Source organism: Myxocyprinus asiaticus, chromosome 8 (assembly GCF_019703515.2).
Source record: "Myxocyprinus asiaticus isolate MX2 ecotype Aquarium Trade chromosome 8, UBuf_Myxa_2, whole genome shotgun sequence".
In the NCBI taxonomy this organism is placed as follows: domain Eukaryota; kingdom Metazoa; phylum Chordata; class Actinopteri; order Cypriniformes; family Catostomidae; genus Myxocyprinus; species Myxocyprinus asiaticus.
The window spans coordinates 52,041,921-52,059,049 of record NC_059351.1 but is presented as its reverse complement, the minus strand read 5'-3'; the positions used below and the strand labels follow the sequence as shown (position 1 = coordinate 52,059,049).

Below are 17,129 nucleotides of genomic sequence, written 5' to 3'. Positions count from 1 at the left end.
ATTTATATTCTTTAATATATTTATTATTTTTATTCTTTGTAAATGATGTCAGCATTTTTAGGTTTAGAGTAATTAAGGTTACGATTACATGTTTTTCAGGTTTTGGATGGCAGGTGAACCCAATAACTTGGCAAATGAGGACTGTATTGAACTTATTCCCTCATTACCCGTCCTGAACAACTGGAATGATCTCTTATGCTCACTTAATAGAAAATGCATTTGTGAGAGTTTTCTTCCTGATAACACTTTTACTCATGTGGAAATGTAGTTTTCTGTCATTCCTCACAGGGCTTCCTTTCATTTGAGACATAATTACCATTTTCTCATGTACAATTGACTATGATTTATTTTTTTCATTTTCAGTCATTTCCAAAATTAAGATAAGAGTGAATGTCAAGCTGCAATCAGAAATTTTTTCCCCATCAAAAAAAGTTTTACTCCTAAAGAAATTATTTGCAATTTTGAAACATATGTATAAAATCATGACCGCTCACATGAGATGAGGTCTCTAGTCATATCAGTAACCTTATCAAAGCTGTTTTATTCTACATGGGGGAGGGGCGCCCTCATGGGGGCTGCCATTTCAGAATCTCATGACCAGCTTAATGGTACTCGTTTAATGTCAGTAACCATCTTGTTATTGGACACTTTCACTCTTGGGTTAAATTAATCATGGCTGATTGTGATTAGTGAATTTCTACAATGGCATCTGTAAATGAAAACTATTGATTTTGAATGATGCTGCATCCACACCACTAGATGTCACTGTAAGTCCAAGATCCAAAGTAAAACCAGAGTTAGAAACTGGACTTAAAGATATAGTTCATCCAAAAAAGAAAGTTCATTCATTATTTTCTCACCCTCATGATATCTCAGGTGTGTATGACTTTCTTTCTTCACCAGGAAACATTTGAGGAAAAATTAAAAAATATCTTAGCTCAGAAGGTCCTTTAAATGCAAGTGAATGAAATATTTCAGAAAAAATTCTCATAATCTATAACTCTGCAATAAATCAAATGGCACCTACGCTAATATTATTCTATTTGTTTCCCTGTCTGAACCTCGGGATTCACATTTTTCACACCAAAAGCGTTCGTGTTGCTTTAGAAGACATTAATTTAACAGCTTGAGTCGTATGGATGACGTTTATGCTGACTGTCTTTGATTTTTGGAGCTTCAAAAGAGAAATCTCCATTCACTTGCATTTTAAGGACCTACTGAGCTGAGATATTTTTCTATTTTTCCTCAGATGTGTTCTAGTGAAGAAAGAAAGTCATACACCTGGGATATCATGAGGGCTATTTTTGGGTGAACTATCCTGTTTGTAGCTGAACATAGTTTCACTTTCTTCATTTTTTATTTTTGTTTTTTATTAATAAATGCAGTGATGACAGTATATTTGTTTGTGTATTTGGAAACTGATATTGTACCAGGAGAAGAGCTGGTCTGACAGCATACAGTACTGCAGTATTGTTTGAAATAAAGATCAGATATGCGAGAGACCAAATACTAGGACCAGTCGGCACCATTTCTTTCCCCCTGCCATCCCTTTTATAAATAAAGACACTTCACACATTTTTGTTTATTTTCTTTGAACATTTCCTTGGCAATATATTCACAGTCACAGTGAAATCGTAAACAGTAGGTTGACCTTTCTTTAGCTAAATTCAGTCTGTGCTTACCAAAGTTCAATACACTGTCCACAGTGGCCAAAGCCATAAGTGTTGTTGGGCCTATGGGCATTTCCAGGTGAAATGTCCACAGAGGGTTGTTAAAAGCGGGTTGCGAAGCGAGTTGTTTTCAGCTGTAAAAAAGCTGGTTTCATACTGGTTTAGAAAACCAAGAGTGATTAAATTATGACATTATTCAGGAGTAAATATTATTTTAAATACAAGTTCCTCAGAAAGTCACATCTGTATGTGAGTATGTTTTATAATAGAGAAATTAGTGGCATTCTGTTTATATCCACAAACAGAGGTTCATATCCTCATAGCTGGCCATGTTCTGAATAAAAGTGTGTAGTTTTTACTCTCACTCAAGTAAATTTCTAATGGAAAAAGTTACTTTTACTTCATTACAATGGGCGGCGTTCCTGTCGTTAGATTACTGGGTTTAATTTTAATTAATGTGTCATTTATTGAGAGATTTTTGAATGGGACTTTTACGACAGCGGAAATTCACACATCTGCGCGCGCTGTCACAGACTGTCACTCAAGCCGAGTCTATCACTGCTGCAGCATCAAACTCTTCAAACAAAGTGAAACACTTTCTTCGCTCTGCACAGTAAAAAAAATAATAGTTTCGCCATGCAATGCCTTCATTTAACACCAAGACAAGTGGATATTTCAAGATTAAAATTGCAGCTCCAATTTAAGGTACGTTTTGGCTCTAATGAGAACACAGGCTTTTCTGTGACATGGTGATGGTTATTTTCAGGGTGATTCTGTAAATATGGGCTCTTGTGACATCAGTATTTAAGTGTACATTTTTAAATCTGTAGCAATATATCAGTGCGCTTTGTCCCACGTCTCACATGTCATAAGCAGTATTTACACATTACACGGGGTACTGGAAACTATCGCAGCTACTTCGGGCTGATTAACTGTATATCCATGTAAACATCCACGTTAAGTGTAAGTGCTTTTTGCTCTGCTGATCGCGTTATTGACAACTGGAGTTTGTCGTTTAGGGAGCGGTGGTACTGTGTACGGAACTAATGATCTAAATTCTTTCGACACTGAAAACTGTAACTACACTGAACAAACAACTAAAAGCTATGAAATAGCAAAAGTAGGCATTAATAAAACATGATCTTGCTTTGGTTTATATTTCAGCATTATATATAATGTCCCTGTGGGACATTGTTCACATTTTCACTGTAATAAATACTAGAAAGGTTTTCAAACCTCTCTTCTTATTGACAAATTCATCCAGATTTGACAAGAGCCCTTAAAGGGATAGTTCACCCAAAAATGAAAATTCTCATTATTTACTCACCCTCATGCCACCCCAGATGTGTATGAATTTCCTTCTTTTGCAGAACAGAAATGAAGAATTTTAGAAGAATTTCTCAGCTGTTTTGGTCCATACAATGCAAGTAAATGGGTGCCAACATTTTAAAGCTAAAACAAAATCACATAAATCAGCATAAAAATAATCCATAAGACAGTGGTTAAATCAATATCTTCAGAAGTGATATGATAGGTGTGGATGAGAAACAGTTCACTTTCACATTCTTCTTCTTGTGTTTTTGGTGATTCACATTCTTCTCTGCATATCGGTCCCTGCTAGGCAGGGAGAAGAACTTCTAGCAAAAAATGACTTAAATATTGATCTGTTTCTCACCCACACCTATCATATCACTTCTGAAGATATGGATTTAACTACTGGAGTTGTATGGATTACTTTTATGGTGCATGCATTTGCTTTTTGGAGCATACAAATTTTGGTACCCATTCATTTGCATTGTATGTATCTACAGAGCTGAAATATTCTTCTAAAAATCTTAATTTGTATTCTGCAGAAGAAAGGAAGTCATACACATCTGGAATGGCATGAGGGTGAGTAAATGATGAAAGAATTTTCATTTTTGGGTGAACTACCCCTTTAAAGTGATAGCTCAGCCATAATTTAATATTCCATCATAATTTCCTTACCCTCATGTTGTTCCAAACCCATGTGACCTTCTGTATTCTGTGGAACACAAAATATGTTAGACAGAATGTTAGGGACTGACAGTCTCAGTCACTGTTCACTTTCAAAATATATAGAAAAAATACACATTCACTGAAAGTAAATAGTATCTCAGGCAAAAATTCTGTCTAATATCTCCTTATTGTGTTGCATGGAAGAAAGAAAGTCATACAGGTTTGGAACAACATGATGGTGAATGATGACAGAATTTCCATTAATAATAATAATAATAACTCTGTAATACATGTTAAATGTGTATTATATAATGGAATATAGGGGAGTTAATGTCCATTATGTCATTTGTGAAAGTAACGAGTTACTACTTGAGTACTCTTTTAATTGGATACTTTCTTACTCTTACTCAAGTAATTATTTATGTTAGCACTTTTACTTCTACTTGAGTAATTTTTTTTTTTTTAAGTAATTGTACTTTTACTTGAGTACAGTTTTTGGCTACTCTACCCACCATGTGTTTGGATATTTATGGTAAAGTGATTACCCCTGTTCCTGAAGACTGATCAGGGGCCATGTTTAGGTCATGTAAGCACATAACAGAGAGATAGGGTGAAGGGTAATAAGTGAGGGATTTGAGACTGACCAATTGCACCCCGACATGGAAATATTGTTTTAACTAACAAAGAGAATATTTGAGAAACCTGTTTGGAATCAGTGATTGTTAGTAATTGACAAGCATCACTATTACTATAGCTCATACATAGGGTAAGTGATTTAAACAAACACCTATACCTAAATATTAAACCAATATGATCACACAGAAAATCGACATCCTTCAAGCGGCATCCCATCAGACATTTTTGCATCAGTTTAAGGGTGTTTACCTTTTCCTTTGGCGCTACTGATAGCTTGTTATTCGTGTAATGTCGAAAAAATAATGGTGAGCACAATCTGGACATTGCATTTACCTCTAAAATGACCTTTAAACTCCACTGAAGGTTAGGTTTAGTGTTGGGTTTTGGGGAGCAGAGTTATTAAAATATGCATTCCTGTTGTGACTGTATCACGTAATTTACAACAAAAAATATAACTCGCTTTTGGCGCCACCCTGTGGACATTTCACCTCTATAACACTTCCAGCTTTGACCACTGGGGGCAGTAGCTGGAATTTCAGTATGCAGAAACAGCTGAAAATGTCCTATAGACTTATGCTGCTTTCCATTCAAAGTGGGACGGGGGATATTCCAACTTGATATCTCAAATCTCCGACCATAAAGGCATTTCATTTCTAGATGCTCGCAGACAATGATTTAGTCTTTGAAGGAACCTGATATCGTAGAGACTTGGGGGTGGGCTCTTGACTTGGACCAGTAGTCAACAACTTAATGATGCTAACAAACCAGAACACCCTAGCAACCACTCAGAACACCTTAGAAACCAAATAGAAAATACAGGGTAAGCTGGCAACTTGTGTAAGGGAGTTTTGCGTAACGCGTTGTGCACACAGGGCTGCTCAATGTCAGTTTCTAAAGAAATTAACCCACATCCTCTTTAGGGGACTCTGTGAAACAAAGACACAAAAAAACTCCTAAAAATCATCTGCTCAGCTGTGAAGGCAGTGCAAATAATGGAACCGCAGCCCATCTATGAAAACTCTGAATGCAAAATTGAGTCAAACAAGAGAACACAGAGCAAAGATGACTATATTTATGCTAATGAAGAGACACATGGACCTCAAAATAAGATTTGCAACCGCACTGAATCAAAAGCTAAAAACTACAGTAAGCAGAAAGTTTTGTGTGATCCAGAGTTGGTGTCTCATGTTTGAGGAACTGTTAACTGTTGAATACTCTATTTTTTCCTAGTTCTTTTCTAGGAGCAATTAATCATTGTTTTTGTTTTTATATAAAAAAAATATTTTTATGTATTAATATGGAATTATTTTTTAAGTTTTCAAATTATTTTCTTGATTTTATGTTTCTAATGTAGCCCTTTTAGATCCCTATGATTTCTTATGATACAGAGTGAATTTTTTTTTCTGTTTGACAGAAGGAAGTAGATGTTTCGTGCTGAGCGCAGTGTGTCTTGGGCTCATTTGTGTTCTCCTGGTATCTGGCATTATAATGATGCATATCAAGAACATGGCAGAGAGAGAAGAAAGTAATCTGAGATACAGAAATGTAGTCATACAGAGCAACCAAACTACTAATATGTTACAGGTCAAATACAATGAACTAACTGCTGAAAAAGACCAACTACAGGGAAGCTTAACATTTTTGATTCAGGAGAGACAGGATTTGGAGACCATTGTTGAGTCTTTGAGCAATGAACTAAAGAAAAAAGCTCCTGAACGAGGTTTGTCAAAGTCAGTTGCTTTGAATACATTTAACTGTTAATTTACTCTCGCATAGTAAAGGAAACATGTTTTTTTTTTTTTTTTTTTAGTGAAAGCAAACGGGTGGCACTGGTACTTCATATCCAGTGAAGAGAAGAGCTGGTCTGACAGCAGACAGTTCTGTAGGGATCATGGAGGAGATCTGGTCATTATCAACAGTGAAGAGGAACAGGTAGAGTTTGTGTGAGTGTGTTAAAGAAGAAAAAGAGAGGAATCACACTATAACTTGTTTTTATCCACAAACAGATGTTCATTACTTCACTCATCAAGGATTACGTGTGGATTGGTTTGTCTGACATCAAGAAAGAGGGCAACATGACATGGGTGGATAATTCACCACTGATGAAAGGGTAAGTGCTGAACCACTTTCAGAAAAGCAGTGTAACTGTGTATTTGTTATTTTTAACTCTTTAATTCTTTTTATTCTTAGGAAATTATTTCAATATGTTTAGCATCAGAATATATGAAAACCTGATTACATGTTATTCAGGTTTTGGGGCGAAGGTGAACCGAATCAATTGGGTGGATCTGAGGACTGTGTTGATCTGAATCCCAAATTACCATTCCTGAAAAACTGGAATGATCTTCCGTGCTCAGTTATGAGAAAATGCATTTGTGAGAATTAGCATTGTCATGGTTAAAACGTTCTGTTCTGTCATTTCTCACAGTGTTTCCTATCAATTGTGACACTGTAACTGAAAATTCCCTTTTTTTACAACTCGGCTGCTTCATTTTTTCATTTTTTTTATTTTTTTTAATTAATTTTTTTTTTGTCTTCATTCATTTCAAAATTAGAAAGAATGTTTGAATGAATTTTGTTGAAAAGTAAAAGGTTAATTTTTTCTAAAATATTAATAAATGAATTCACAACAGAATTTCTCATGTTATAGTAAAATTTACATTTGCATTTAGTCGTTTAGCAGACACTTTTATCAAAAGCAACTTACAAATGAAAGCATAAGCAAGTCATCATATGAAAGACAACATTATCCAACAAGCACAGACAGTAAATACCAATAAAAGCCAAAAGGAAATATAGTCTCTGTTTAACTGTCTTCATGTGTAACCCTAGTATTTGCACTTAACTGTATTTTTAACGTAATTCTGTCCATACCTTTCCAAATGAAAATAATGTTGAGATAATCCTTTAAACTGCCAGCATTAGTCAATAGCAAACAGATATATATATAAAAATTGTGCAGTATCTGACTATGATCACTACAAACATTTATAAAAGCATGAAGAGCCCCATTCTGACATCTACTCATCAGTGTTAGCAGTGGCGGATTTAGGCATGGCCAACATCAGAGTGGCATCTTGCAGGGGGGCGGCACGAGGCACCCACACAGACAACCCCCCCGGTCAACAACTTTGGGGGCGTGTTGAAGCAGGTTTCGCCCAGGGCGCCATACAAGCTAGAACCGCTACTGAGTGTTAAGTTTTTACTCTAAATAGTCATCCACAGCAAATCCCTCATTACTTCTCTAAAACTGAAATCTGATTATTTTATTACTTACTTCAGAAAAAAAGTCATGTAAGAGTAAGCATAGTTGTATATATCAGTCATTGCTTTAAAAGTCTGCTTACAATCTACTACTTTGCTGTTTCAATGTGCCAACACGCAACCTCCTCCTCCCCACCGCCACCAGTTGAGTCCCGTACTGCACTGGGGTAGGCTTCTCGCCCCCTGCCTCCTATCTCCAGCAGGATCTGACGTTTTGAGAATAGCAGTCACATCGGTCTGCCAGACAGGGTTTATGCCAAAAGACACATAACATTTCTGTGTTCACTATTATTTCATCAAATAAATGTCACATCAACTTTACTTAAGTCTGCGAGTCTTTCAGATAGAAATCACTTTACTTTTAAGTTTGTTTCCAATGCACTTTTCACAGAAAAGTTTGTTTTAAAAAAACAAAGTTTCGCTTAACAACTTCATAATAATGTCTATATAAGATTATTTTAGAAATATGCTTAACCCAAGAATGTGCTATTGTACTTTAGACCCCATTTCCACCTGGTGTTAAGATGCATTTCGGGTGATCAGATCACATGTGGTCAGTGCTAAATACAGGTCTAAACGGGATCTAAAATGTTTTGTGATCGAATCACAAAATCCACGTAAGTATGAGATTAAAAAACGCATCTGAACGCATCATATTTGATTTGTGATAATCCATTCTCTATGCGTCCCGGCAGCTGCGAAGCCCCATCCCTCACCTGTTAATCAACCGCTGCGCTAAAACAAGAGTTTCAACTTTGCCAGTTTCGAGTGGTTATAAAGGAAATAACCCTCTGATCGGAACATTTTAAAAAGCGGATACATACTGTACACAAACACGAGAACTTCAACATGCCCAAACACTTATGAGAAGCACGAACATCTGCAGCTCAGGTTAATACAGGCAGTCCACTAAAATAACTTTTGTGCTTAGATTAAATTTCAGATGCATGTGGGAGAAATAGCTCGGCATTTTTTTCGCTCTTTCTTTGTATTTTCTGACTTTGTTGCGGTTTATTATCATACAGTAACACACGTTGTCTTAGACTAAAAAGCAATCTGATTACATTAACTAATTCCTTTGTAATCAGATTACATAATGTGCTTATTTGTCAAGTCATATTTAGCAGAGAGTCTCACACAAAGCAGTATGAACTAATTTTATTTTAGACGTGTTTAAGAAAAAAATCACAAGAAAAAGTTCTCATGTGCAAACCAAATCTGTGAACACTTGTTAAAAAGGGAGCTGTACCTAAAATGTTCTCAAGGTTTTCTTCACCCACAACATGCATGTGTTAAGCACCTAATTCCTGTTTTCTAAAAGACTGTGCAAAATGACCCTAATTTTAGGCAAGTGCAAAAAAAAAAAACAAAAAAAAAAACAGAAGAGTCTGAGCTCAATTGTGTGCCATGTCTGTGTTGTCAGTGTTTTTCCCTCTCGTTTCTCACAGCAATCAGCGTTGGTTGCATTGCTCTTTTAACAGATCGGCAGCACCTGTGTCCCTTTATCTCTGAGCGCATGGCTTCGGGTTGTGGTTTCCCTGCCGTGCACTCTTCGGTTGGTCTTGTGTTTCATGTTCAGAGCATGGGTTCTGGATCCTGATTCTTTTGTCTTGTTCGGTCTCTGTTCTGTTGTCGGGATCTGTACACTCCTGCTCCATGTCTTATCTAGTCTGTGTTTGTGTTGAGCACATGGTTCATGTTTTATCTCCCACCATGTGCTCTATCTGTCTTTGGTTTTATTCTCTGTGTGAGCGCACTGCTTTGGGTTTGGTTCCTTTGCCATGCTCTCTTCTGTCAGTTTGGTGTTTCATGTTCGGAGTGTGGTGTCTGTATCCTGACTCTCCCTCCCTGGTTGGTCTCTCTTGTGTTGGTTTGTCTGTTGTGGATGCTAGGAGGCATCTCTAAGGGGAGGGGTACTGTCACAGTCATGTGGTGGTGTGTGTGGTGGTGTGTGGTGATGTGTGGTGGTGTGTGGGTGTTCTCCTCCTCCTCCTCCTCACAGGTGCTGCCCAGTAGCAATCAGCATAGCCTGCACATGTGTCCCTTTATTTAAACTCTCCTCTGCCTCGTGTTCCCTGCTTGTTTGTTTTGTGAGTTCGTGTTTGTTCCCTGTCTTGTTGGTATCCTGTGCCTGAAGATTCTCCAGTTGGTTTGTTTCTTGTCCTGTTTCTGTTGGTTTTGTGCCTTGTGGCCAAATTTATGTTAATTTCCTCCATGAGTTTGTTTGTATCCTGTCTTTCTGTTAAATGAAACTTATTTTGCCTCCATTTCTGCATTTGGGTCCTCATATCATCGGTGATCGTGACGGAGTAACTTGATGCTTTCAATGAAAGATTTATTTATATGCCAGGGAGTCCTGAAATTGTTTTAAGTGATGTTTGTTTTTTGTTCTGTTGCTTGCATAAGTTATTATTATATTTCTTTTATTGCTCTCAGTGTAGAAAGATGTTTTAAGCACAATAGTGTAGTTATTGGATCTACCAACAGGGGCTAACTGCTAAAGCAGAGTGGACAGAGTGCAGTTTGTTTTAGGAATTATATTTATTAATAAGCTTATTTTTGTGGACAGTCTTGCACAAAGCAGTGTAAAACTAATTCTAATTTAATCTGATGCATTTAAAGGAATATTCTGGTTTCAATACAATTTAAGCTCAATCAACAGCATTTGTGGTATAATGTTGATTACAACAAAAATTAATTTGGACTTGGCCTTGCTTTTCTTTACAAAAATAAATCTGTGTTACAGTGAGGCACTTACAATGAAAGTGAATGGGGCCAATTAAATTTTTTTTTTTTAAAGTATAGCCACAAAACATAAACCAAAATGTGTGTTTACATGATTTTAGTGTTATAAAATCACTTACTAACCTTTTCTGTGGAAAGTTATATTCAGTTTTACAAGTCCGTGGACTCATGATGACTAACACTGCAAAACCTAAAACAGCGTAAAAAATATCGGATTTAAACAACTTTACAGCAAGTTTCAACAAGAATTAATGCACAGTAAGTGCTTTTGAAAAATTATAAGGTTCACATTTCTAACTTCAAACTCTCAAAAAGTTGGCCCCATTTAATTCTATTGTAAGTACCTTACTGTAACCTTGATTAAAAAAAGAAGGGAAGTGTTTTAATACATTTTTGTGGTGATCAACATTATGCCCCAAATGCTGTCAATTGAGCTTAACTTGTTTTGAACCTGGAATATGCCTTTAATAAAAGTAATTGCAAGGAACACTTATTGTGGAAAAATTAAACTGATAACCTGTTTAAAAAAGGCACTGTAACCAATGTGTTCTCATGTTTTCATTTTTTCACCCACAGCATGTGTTAAACACCTAATTCCTCTTTCCAAAAACAGTGTACAATATAACGCCCTTGTTTTAGGCATGCGCAAAAAAGACAGAAGAGCCTGAGCTCAGAAGAGGCTAAAAAACATCCTTTCGAGTGATGGAAATGGAGAACATTTATGCCAATGTCAAACACAGTAACAGCAACAGACCAGTTATGGAAGACCTGGATGAAGATAAAGACATTTATGTTAATGAGGACACACTTGGGTCACAAAAACAAAGTTGCAGCCAGAATGAGGCTAAAACCCAAATCCAAGGTAAGCAGAAAGTTTAATATGTCAGTAACAGTTGAGTTCTGTGTACAGGTAAATCCTTACTCTACACAGGACTGTCTACTTTGTCATACCTGAATGCTTTTCGACTTTGAATTGTCTTGATATTGCTATAGAGCGGCCAAACCATTTAAATGTAGACATTCAGTGTGCTCTATAGATACTTCAAGAAAAGGCAGTTTTGATTTGAAAGATATTTTGTATAGAAGATAACAACTGATTTGAAATGCTGTTTTTCATAAAATGAAGATAATTTACATTTATGTGAGTTTTATTTTGACATTTTTAACAGGAGGAAGCAGATGTTTTGTGCTGAGCTCAGTGTGTCTTGGGCTCATATGTGTTCTTCTGGTGGTCGCCATTATAGTGCAACAAATAAAGATCACAGCAGAGAGAGAAATAAAGCTGAACTATAAAAATATGGTTGAAGAATTTAACAAAACTTTAAACAGGATGCAGGTCAATTACAGTGATCTAATTATTGCAAAAGATCGATTGCAGAGCAGCTTCAACTCTTTAAATCAGACGAATCTGGAGTTGGAGACCAGCATCAACAGTCTAACTGCTGAGAAAAACCAGTTACAGAGAAACTACGACTCTTTGAATCAGAAGAAACTGGAGGTAGAGGCTGAGCTAATGAAAAAGAATTCACAACGAGGTTTGTGGATAATAATAGCTGTTCATAGTTTCACTGTCCTAATTTTCTGTGCGTGTGTGTGTGTACGTGTGTGAAGTCAATTGCTTTGAATACATTTAACTGTTAATTTACTCTCGCATAGTAAAGGAAACATGTTTTTTTTTTTTTTTTTAGTGAAAGCAAACGGGTGGCACTGGTACTTCATATCCAGTGAAGAGAAGAGCTGGTCTGACAGCAGACAGTTCTGTAGGGATCATGGTGGAGATCTGGTCATTATCAACAGTGAAGAGGAACAGGTAGAGTTTCTGAGAGTAAATGTGTGTTTTATAAGAGAGGTGGGATCACACTGCATTTTGTTTTTATCCACAAACAGAGGTTCATATCTTCATTCAAGAAGAACGTGTGGATTGGTTTGTCTGACATCGAGAAAGAGGGCAAAATGAAATGGGTGGATAATTCACCACTGAAGAAAGGGTAAGTGCTGAACCTCTCACTACTTGAGATATATATATATATATATATTGTTCATCATGACTAAATCAACCTGAATATATTAGTTTGCATCAACAAAAGTAATTTTAAGGGTTAGATGAAGTACAAATATTTTACAGTGCACAGAAAACAACTGTTTGGTTGTACATTTGATTTTTAAATAAATCTTCCTTCTTGTCTGGTCCACACTGAGTAAATGCACTTTAAAGCTGGCCATGTTCTGAATAATTGAGAATCAGATTACATGTTATTCAGGTTTTGGATGGTAAATGAACCAAATAATGCTGATGGATCGGAGGACTGTGTTGAAATAATTCCCTCATTACCACCACAGAACAACTGGAATGATCTTCAATGCTCAGCAAAGAAAAGATGGATTTGTGAGAATTAGCTTTCATGTCTTCCTCTTTCCTACATTTTATAATGATTTTACCTATATTATTCTCTGAAATTATTGTATCATGCCTGATGAAAATTCCTTGTCAATAAAATTAATTTCACAATATTCACTGTGTTCATACCATTTACTTTTATTTCATTTTTTTTTTTATATTCAAAATAAAGAGCTGATGTTTAAGGAATATTCCGGGTTCAATACAAGTTCAGCTCAATCAAGAGCACAAATCAAGTTTACAGTGAGGCACTTACAATGGAAGTGAATGGGACCAATTTTTGGAGGGTTTAAAGTAAGCCTATTACTTTATAAAAGCACCTACATTCATTATTCTGTTAAAACGTGTGTATTAATTGTGCTGTAAGGTTGTTTAAATCATAATTTTTACAGTTTACAGCATTATGTCGTCACGTCAAATTGTATAATTGGATATAACTTTCCACAGAAAACGTTAGAGATTTTGTCGCATTAAAATCAAGTAATATTTTTTATCCTTCCATTGTAAGTGCCTCACAGTAACCCAGATGTATTTATTTTTTTAAAGAAAAGTAGGGTCAAGAAATTAATTGTTGTGATAATCAGCATTATGCCACAAATGCTGACGACTGACCTTAACTTGATCCTGGAACATTCCTTCTGTCATGTAAGCAGATAACGGAGAGAAAAGGTGAAGGGTAATATGTAAGAGATTTGAGACTGATCAGTTGCACTCCGGCTTGGCAATACTGACTCCACTAACGAGAAGACTATTTGGGAAACCTGTTTGGAATCAGTGAATTTTCTTTGTTTGTTTTTTTTTTTTTTGGTAATAGCCAAGCATCACTATTACTATTGTGCAAGCGTACTTAAGCCCAAAGTATACCTTGATATTCCAATCAGTTCCGATTACATCTTCCTCTAGCGCTTCTTGTCAGCAATGACTCAATTTGAGTGTTGCCACCTTGTGGACCCACTTATTAGTGCAAATAGTTCCAGGCGCATGCCATTCTGCATGTTCAGAGTACACGCGTTTAGAAAAATCAGGCAGCACGTGTTTAGTGCTCGAGCACTCTAATGATATCGAAATTTGCATCATGCATCCTGTACACAGACGCCTAGTGTTCCCGGCTTGACCAAAGTATACTTTGGGATTTAGTGATATGAACAAACCTCTATCCTGAAATATTAACCCAACATGATCACAGTAAATCGACATCTTACAAACAGCATCCCATCAGACATTTTGGCTTCAATTCAAATATGTTCACCTTCATCTTTGGCACTACTGATAGTACATTGACCGTGTGGAAACCAGGAAGTAGTTGCGTTCAAATAAGTAATGATAAGCGCAATCCAGACGTTGTATTTCTGTTCTAAAATGACATTTTTCACTTGACTGATGGTTAGGGAGTATAGAGTTCATAAAATATGCATTCCTTCTGTGATTGTAATAAGTCTTTTATATTTTTAGCTGTAACTCACTTTTGGCACCACCCAGTGGACATTTCACCTCAACAACACTTCCAGCTTTGACTACTGATGGCAGTGACTTGAATTTTGTTGTACAGAAACAGCTGAAAATGTCCCTTAGACTTATGCTGCTTTCCATTCAAAGTGGGATGGGTGATATTCCAACTTGATATCTCACGGACAAAAAAAAAAAACAGTCATTGAAGGAAGGACTCTGGCCATATCTAGGGACCTGAATACCATAGAGACTTGGGGGGTGGGCTCTTGACTTGGACCAGAAAACAACAACTTGATGCCCTAGCAACAACCCAAAACACTCTAGCAGCCACTCAGAACACCTTGTAGAAAACGCTGGGAAAGCTTGTGTAAGGGAGTTTTGCACAACATGTGTTGGGTAGTTAGAGCTTCTCAAAGGTTATTTTCTAAAGAAATTAAACCACATCCTCTTAAAGGGACTCTGTGAAACAAAGTACTCAACATCCTAAAAATCATCTGCTCATCTGTGAAGACAGAGCAAATAATGGAACCCCAGCCCATCTATGAAAATTATGGACGCAAAAACTGCAACAAGTCAAGTGAGAGAGAACAAAGCGAAGAATATATTTATGCTAATGAAGAGACACCTGCACCTCAAAATTTGAGTTGCAGACAGACCGAGGCAAAAACCCAAAACTACAGTAAGCAGAAAGTTCGGTTGGAAGCAAAATTGGTATCTCAAGTTTGAGGAACTGTGAACTGTTAAATACTTTTTTATCAGTTCTTTTCTAAGAGCAATTAGTCATTGTTTCTGTTGTTATATATGAATATTTTTAAGGCTTAATATGGTATTGTTTTTCTGTTTTCAACATATTTTCATGATTTTATGTTTTTAATGTTGCCCTTTCAGATCTCTAAGATCAAAACTTATGCATCTTTAAAAAGTCCTTCTGTTTTTAAAGACAAAAGTGGATTATATTTTATTTAAAATTGTCTGTCAAATAATACAAAGTTAATTTATTTTTTTATTTTTTTCTGTTTGACAGAAGGAAGTAGATGTTTCGTGCTGAGCGCAGTGTGTCTTGGGCTCATTTGTGTTCTCCTGGTATCTGGCATTATAATGATGCATATCAAGAACATGGCAGAGAGAGAAGAAAGTAATCTGAGATACAGAAATGTAGTCATACAGAGCAACCAAATACAGGCTAAATACAATGAACTAACTGCTGAAAAAGAAAACTTCATGTTTTTGAAGAGACAGGATTTGGAGACCAGAGTTGAACAAGGTTTGTCAAAGTCAGTAGCTTTGAATTAATTTAACTGTTAATTTACTCTTGCATAGTAAAGAAAACTGTATTTGTTTGTTTTTAGTTCAATCAAACGGGTGGCACTGGTACTTCATAAACAGTGAAGAGAAGAGCTGGTCTGACAGCAGACAGTTCTGTAGGGATCATGGTGGAGATCTGGTCATTATCAACAGTGAAGAGGAACAGGTAGAGTTTCTGAGAGTAAATATGAGTGTTTTATAAGAGAGGTGGGATCATACTGCATTTTGTTTTTATCCACAAACAGAGGTTCATATCTTCATTCAAGCAGAACGTGTGGATTGGTTTGTCTGACATCAAGAAAAAGGGCAAAATGAAATGGGTGGATAATTCACCACTGAAGAAAGGGTAAGTTCAAACTACTCACAGAAAAGCAATTTCCTGGTTGCTGAATGAGTAAACACTTTAGGGCTGTTTAGCTCCTGAATAACTGAGACTCTGGTAAACTCATTTTATTCAGATTTTGGCCAAAAAATCCACTTCGGCATGAAAAGGTCTGTGTTGAAGTGAGTCCAGCAAAAGACGTCCTGAACAACTGGAATGTTAGTCCATGCTCAGAGAAGAAAAAATGGATTTGTGAGAATTGGGTTTCATTCCCTCTTGCCATGATATGATGCTTTCACATTTTATATGTTATGGAATTATATGTTATTGTGATCACATCATGTCTGATTTAAACTCGTCTTTTGGAGGAAAAAAAAAATAGCAAAATTCATCATACCTAATAAACTGCTTTTAAAATACCATTTGATGTTTTATCATGTTCTGCAAAGTGCAAAATTAAGAGTGAGTGCTGAGATGAGACTTGTTTGAAGGAAAATGTCAAATTGATTATCTCTTATTGCTATAACAAACTCATCCTTTTCTCAGAGTGAATCCTGGTAATCATGGGACATTGAGTGATGTGACACACCTGACCATATTTGTTCATTTCTTGCTCCATCACAATCAGGTCTATGTTATCATGACTGTATTTTTGTTATAATGTGTCTCATATGTTGGTCTGAGGTGTCAATCACAGTAAATTGCATATAAACAAAGAGTAATAAAGTGCCAGATTCCTTAATTCACCAATTTATTCTGATATTGTGTATACCAGTTATCAATTAACTGGTATGTGATTTTCTTAAATAGGCAAAAAGTAAAGAAACTTTCTCTTTTAATAAAAATGGTAAATTGTCTGAGTTTTTGTCTATTTAATTTTTATTTTTTTACTCTAACATAAGATATACAGTTTATAGACACTCTTAGCTTGTGGTATGTTAGTGTTAATCTCACACGGTTCCCTGAGATCTTCAGTTGAAGTATGTGTTGGTGATGATTAGTAGATTTAAAGGAGTGAAAAGGGAACTCTTGAAATGTTAGCGCAGCGTAGTTCTAGCGGGAAGACTCGCAGCTGTACATCATCGCACCATAAGCAAGGTAACTCCTAGCCAATCACATGTAAGCCATTGCTTTATAAGTCCGCTCACAATCTATCACATTGCTGTTTCAGTGTGCTAACGCGGCAACCTCCACCACCCCACCGCCACCAGTTGAGTCCCGTCCTGCATGGGGGCAGGCTTCTCGCCCCTGCCTCCTATCCCCAGAAGGATCTGATGGTTCCGAGTACAACAACTTCGGACCGCCAGACGGGGCTTACGCCAAAGAGACATTACATTCCTGTTTTATATTCATCAGATAAATG

At 36.4% G+C, this 17,129-nt stretch overlaps 4 protein-coding genes and 1 long non-coding RNA gene across 12 annotated transcripts in view; 4 read left to right on the top strand and 1 right to left on the bottom strand.

The window, feature by feature from the left end:
- LOC127444736 (uncharacterized) overlaps positions 1-17,129 on the bottom strand; it is a 53,391-nt gene that overhangs the window by 12,756 nt on the left and 23,506 nt on the right. The gene's annotated exons all lie outside the window — the stretch shown is intronic.
- The window catches only part of LOC127444721 (C-type lectin domain family 4 member E-like), a 71,815-nt gene that overhangs the window by 31,271 nt on the left and 23,415 nt on the right, over positions 1-17,129 (top strand). For 2 of the 5 annotated variants that reach the window (XM_051704281.1, XM_051704280.1), the window contains exon 5: positions 100-1,575. The exons of the other annotated variants lie outside the window; for them this stretch is intronic. In XM_051704281.1, coding sequence (XP_051560241.1) covers positions 100-268 — 169 coding nt within the window. In that variant the 3' untranslated portion in view covers positions 269-1,575. Of the gene's footprint in view, positions 1-99; positions 1,576-17,129 lie in introns of those variants that run through there. 5 annotated transcript variants of the gene reach the window in all.
- LOC127444727 (CD209 antigen-like) lies at positions 5,243-11,070 on the top strand. Of its 2 annotated transcripts, none has more exons than XM_051704292.1 (5): positions 5,243-5,429; positions 5,698-6,003; positions 6,094-6,215; positions 6,290-6,393; positions 10,932-11,070. In XM_051704292.1, exons 1-5 carry the CDS (start codon positions 5,276-5,278, stop codon positions 10,993-10,995), a joined length of 750 nt encoding a protein of 249 aa, XP_051560252.1. In that variant the 5' UTR covers positions 5,243-5,275; the 3' UTR covers positions 10,996-11,070. The 2 variants fall into 2 exon arrangements, with proteins under 2 accessions (XP_051560252.1, XP_051560251.1); XM_051704291.1 differs by lacking the exon at positions 10,932-11,070 and adding an exon at positions 6,534-7,289 and having other exon boundaries at positions 5,244-5,429.
- LOC127444724 (CD209 antigen-like) lies at positions 10,995-15,185 on the top strand. Of its 3 annotated transcripts, none has more exons than XM_051704288.1 (6): positions 10,995-11,154; positions 11,462-11,827; positions 11,981-12,102; positions 12,180-12,280; positions 12,554-12,678; positions 15,167-15,185. In XM_051704288.1, coding segments are annotated over exons 1-6 (876 nt in total). In that variant the 3' UTR covers positions 15,169-15,185. The 3 variants fall into 3 exon arrangements, with proteins under 3 accessions (XP_051560248.1, XP_051560246.1, XP_051560247.1); XM_051704286.1 differs by lacking the exon at positions 15,167-15,185 and adding an exon at positions 14,143-14,219; XM_051704287.1 differs by lacking the exon at positions 15,167-15,185 and adding an exon at positions 12,863-12,885.
- On the top strand, positions 14,619-16,626 carry LOC127444730 (CD209 antigen-like protein C). The gene is made up of 5 exons (XM_051704296.1): positions 14,619-14,818; positions 15,164-15,403; positions 15,489-15,610; positions 15,690-15,790; positions 15,903-16,626. Exons 1-5 carry the CDS (start codon positions 14,662-14,664, stop codon positions 16,054-16,056), a joined length of 774 nt encoding a protein of 257 aa, XP_051560256.1. The 5' UTR covers positions 14,619-14,661; the 3' UTR covers positions 16,057-16,626.

What these genes read in the sequence shown, in the direction of transcription:
- LOC127444730 (XM_051704296.1), top strand. Translation starts at nt 14,662, where the DNA reads ATGGAACCCCAGCCCATCTATGAAAATTATGGACGCAAAAACTGCAAC. An exon ending in GGCAAAAACCCAAAACTACA is followed by an intron (nt 14,819 to 15,163) that starts GTAAGCAGAAAG and finishes TCTGTTTGACAG; the next exon opens with AAGGAAGTAGATGTTTCGTG. An exon ending in AATTCACCACTGAAGAAAGG is followed by an intron (nt 15,791 to 15,902) that starts GTAAGTTCAAAC and finishes CATTTTATTCAG; the next exon opens with ATTTTGGCCAAAAAATCCAC.
- LOC127444727 (XM_051704291.1), top strand. Translation starts at nt 5,276, where the DNA reads ATGGAACCGCAGCCCATCTATGAAAACTCTGAATGCAAAATTGAGTCA. An exon ending in ATCAAAAGCTAAAAACTACA is followed by an intron (nt 5,430 to 5,697) that starts GTAAGCAGAAAG and finishes TCTGTTTGACAG; the next exon opens with AAGGAAGTAGATGTTTCGTG. An exon ending in GAAAAAAGCTCCTGAACGAG is followed by an intron (nt 6,004 to 6,093) that starts GTTTGTCAAAGT and finishes TTTTTTTTTTAG; the next exon opens with TGAAAGCAAACGGGTGGCAC.
- LOC127444724 (XM_051704286.1), top strand. Translation starts at nt 10,995, where the DNA reads ATGGAAATGGAGAACATTTATGCCAATGTCAAACACAGTAACAGCAAC. An exon ending in TCAACAGTGAAGAGGAACAG is followed by an intron (nt 12,103 to 12,179) that starts GTAGAGTTTCTG and finishes ATCCACAAACAG; the next exon opens with AGGTTCATATCTTCATTCAA. An exon ending in AGCAAAGAAAAGATGGATTT is followed by an intron (nt 12,679 to 14,142) that starts GTGAGAATTAGC and finishes TTATATTTTTAG; the next exon opens with CTGTAACTCACTTTTGGCAC.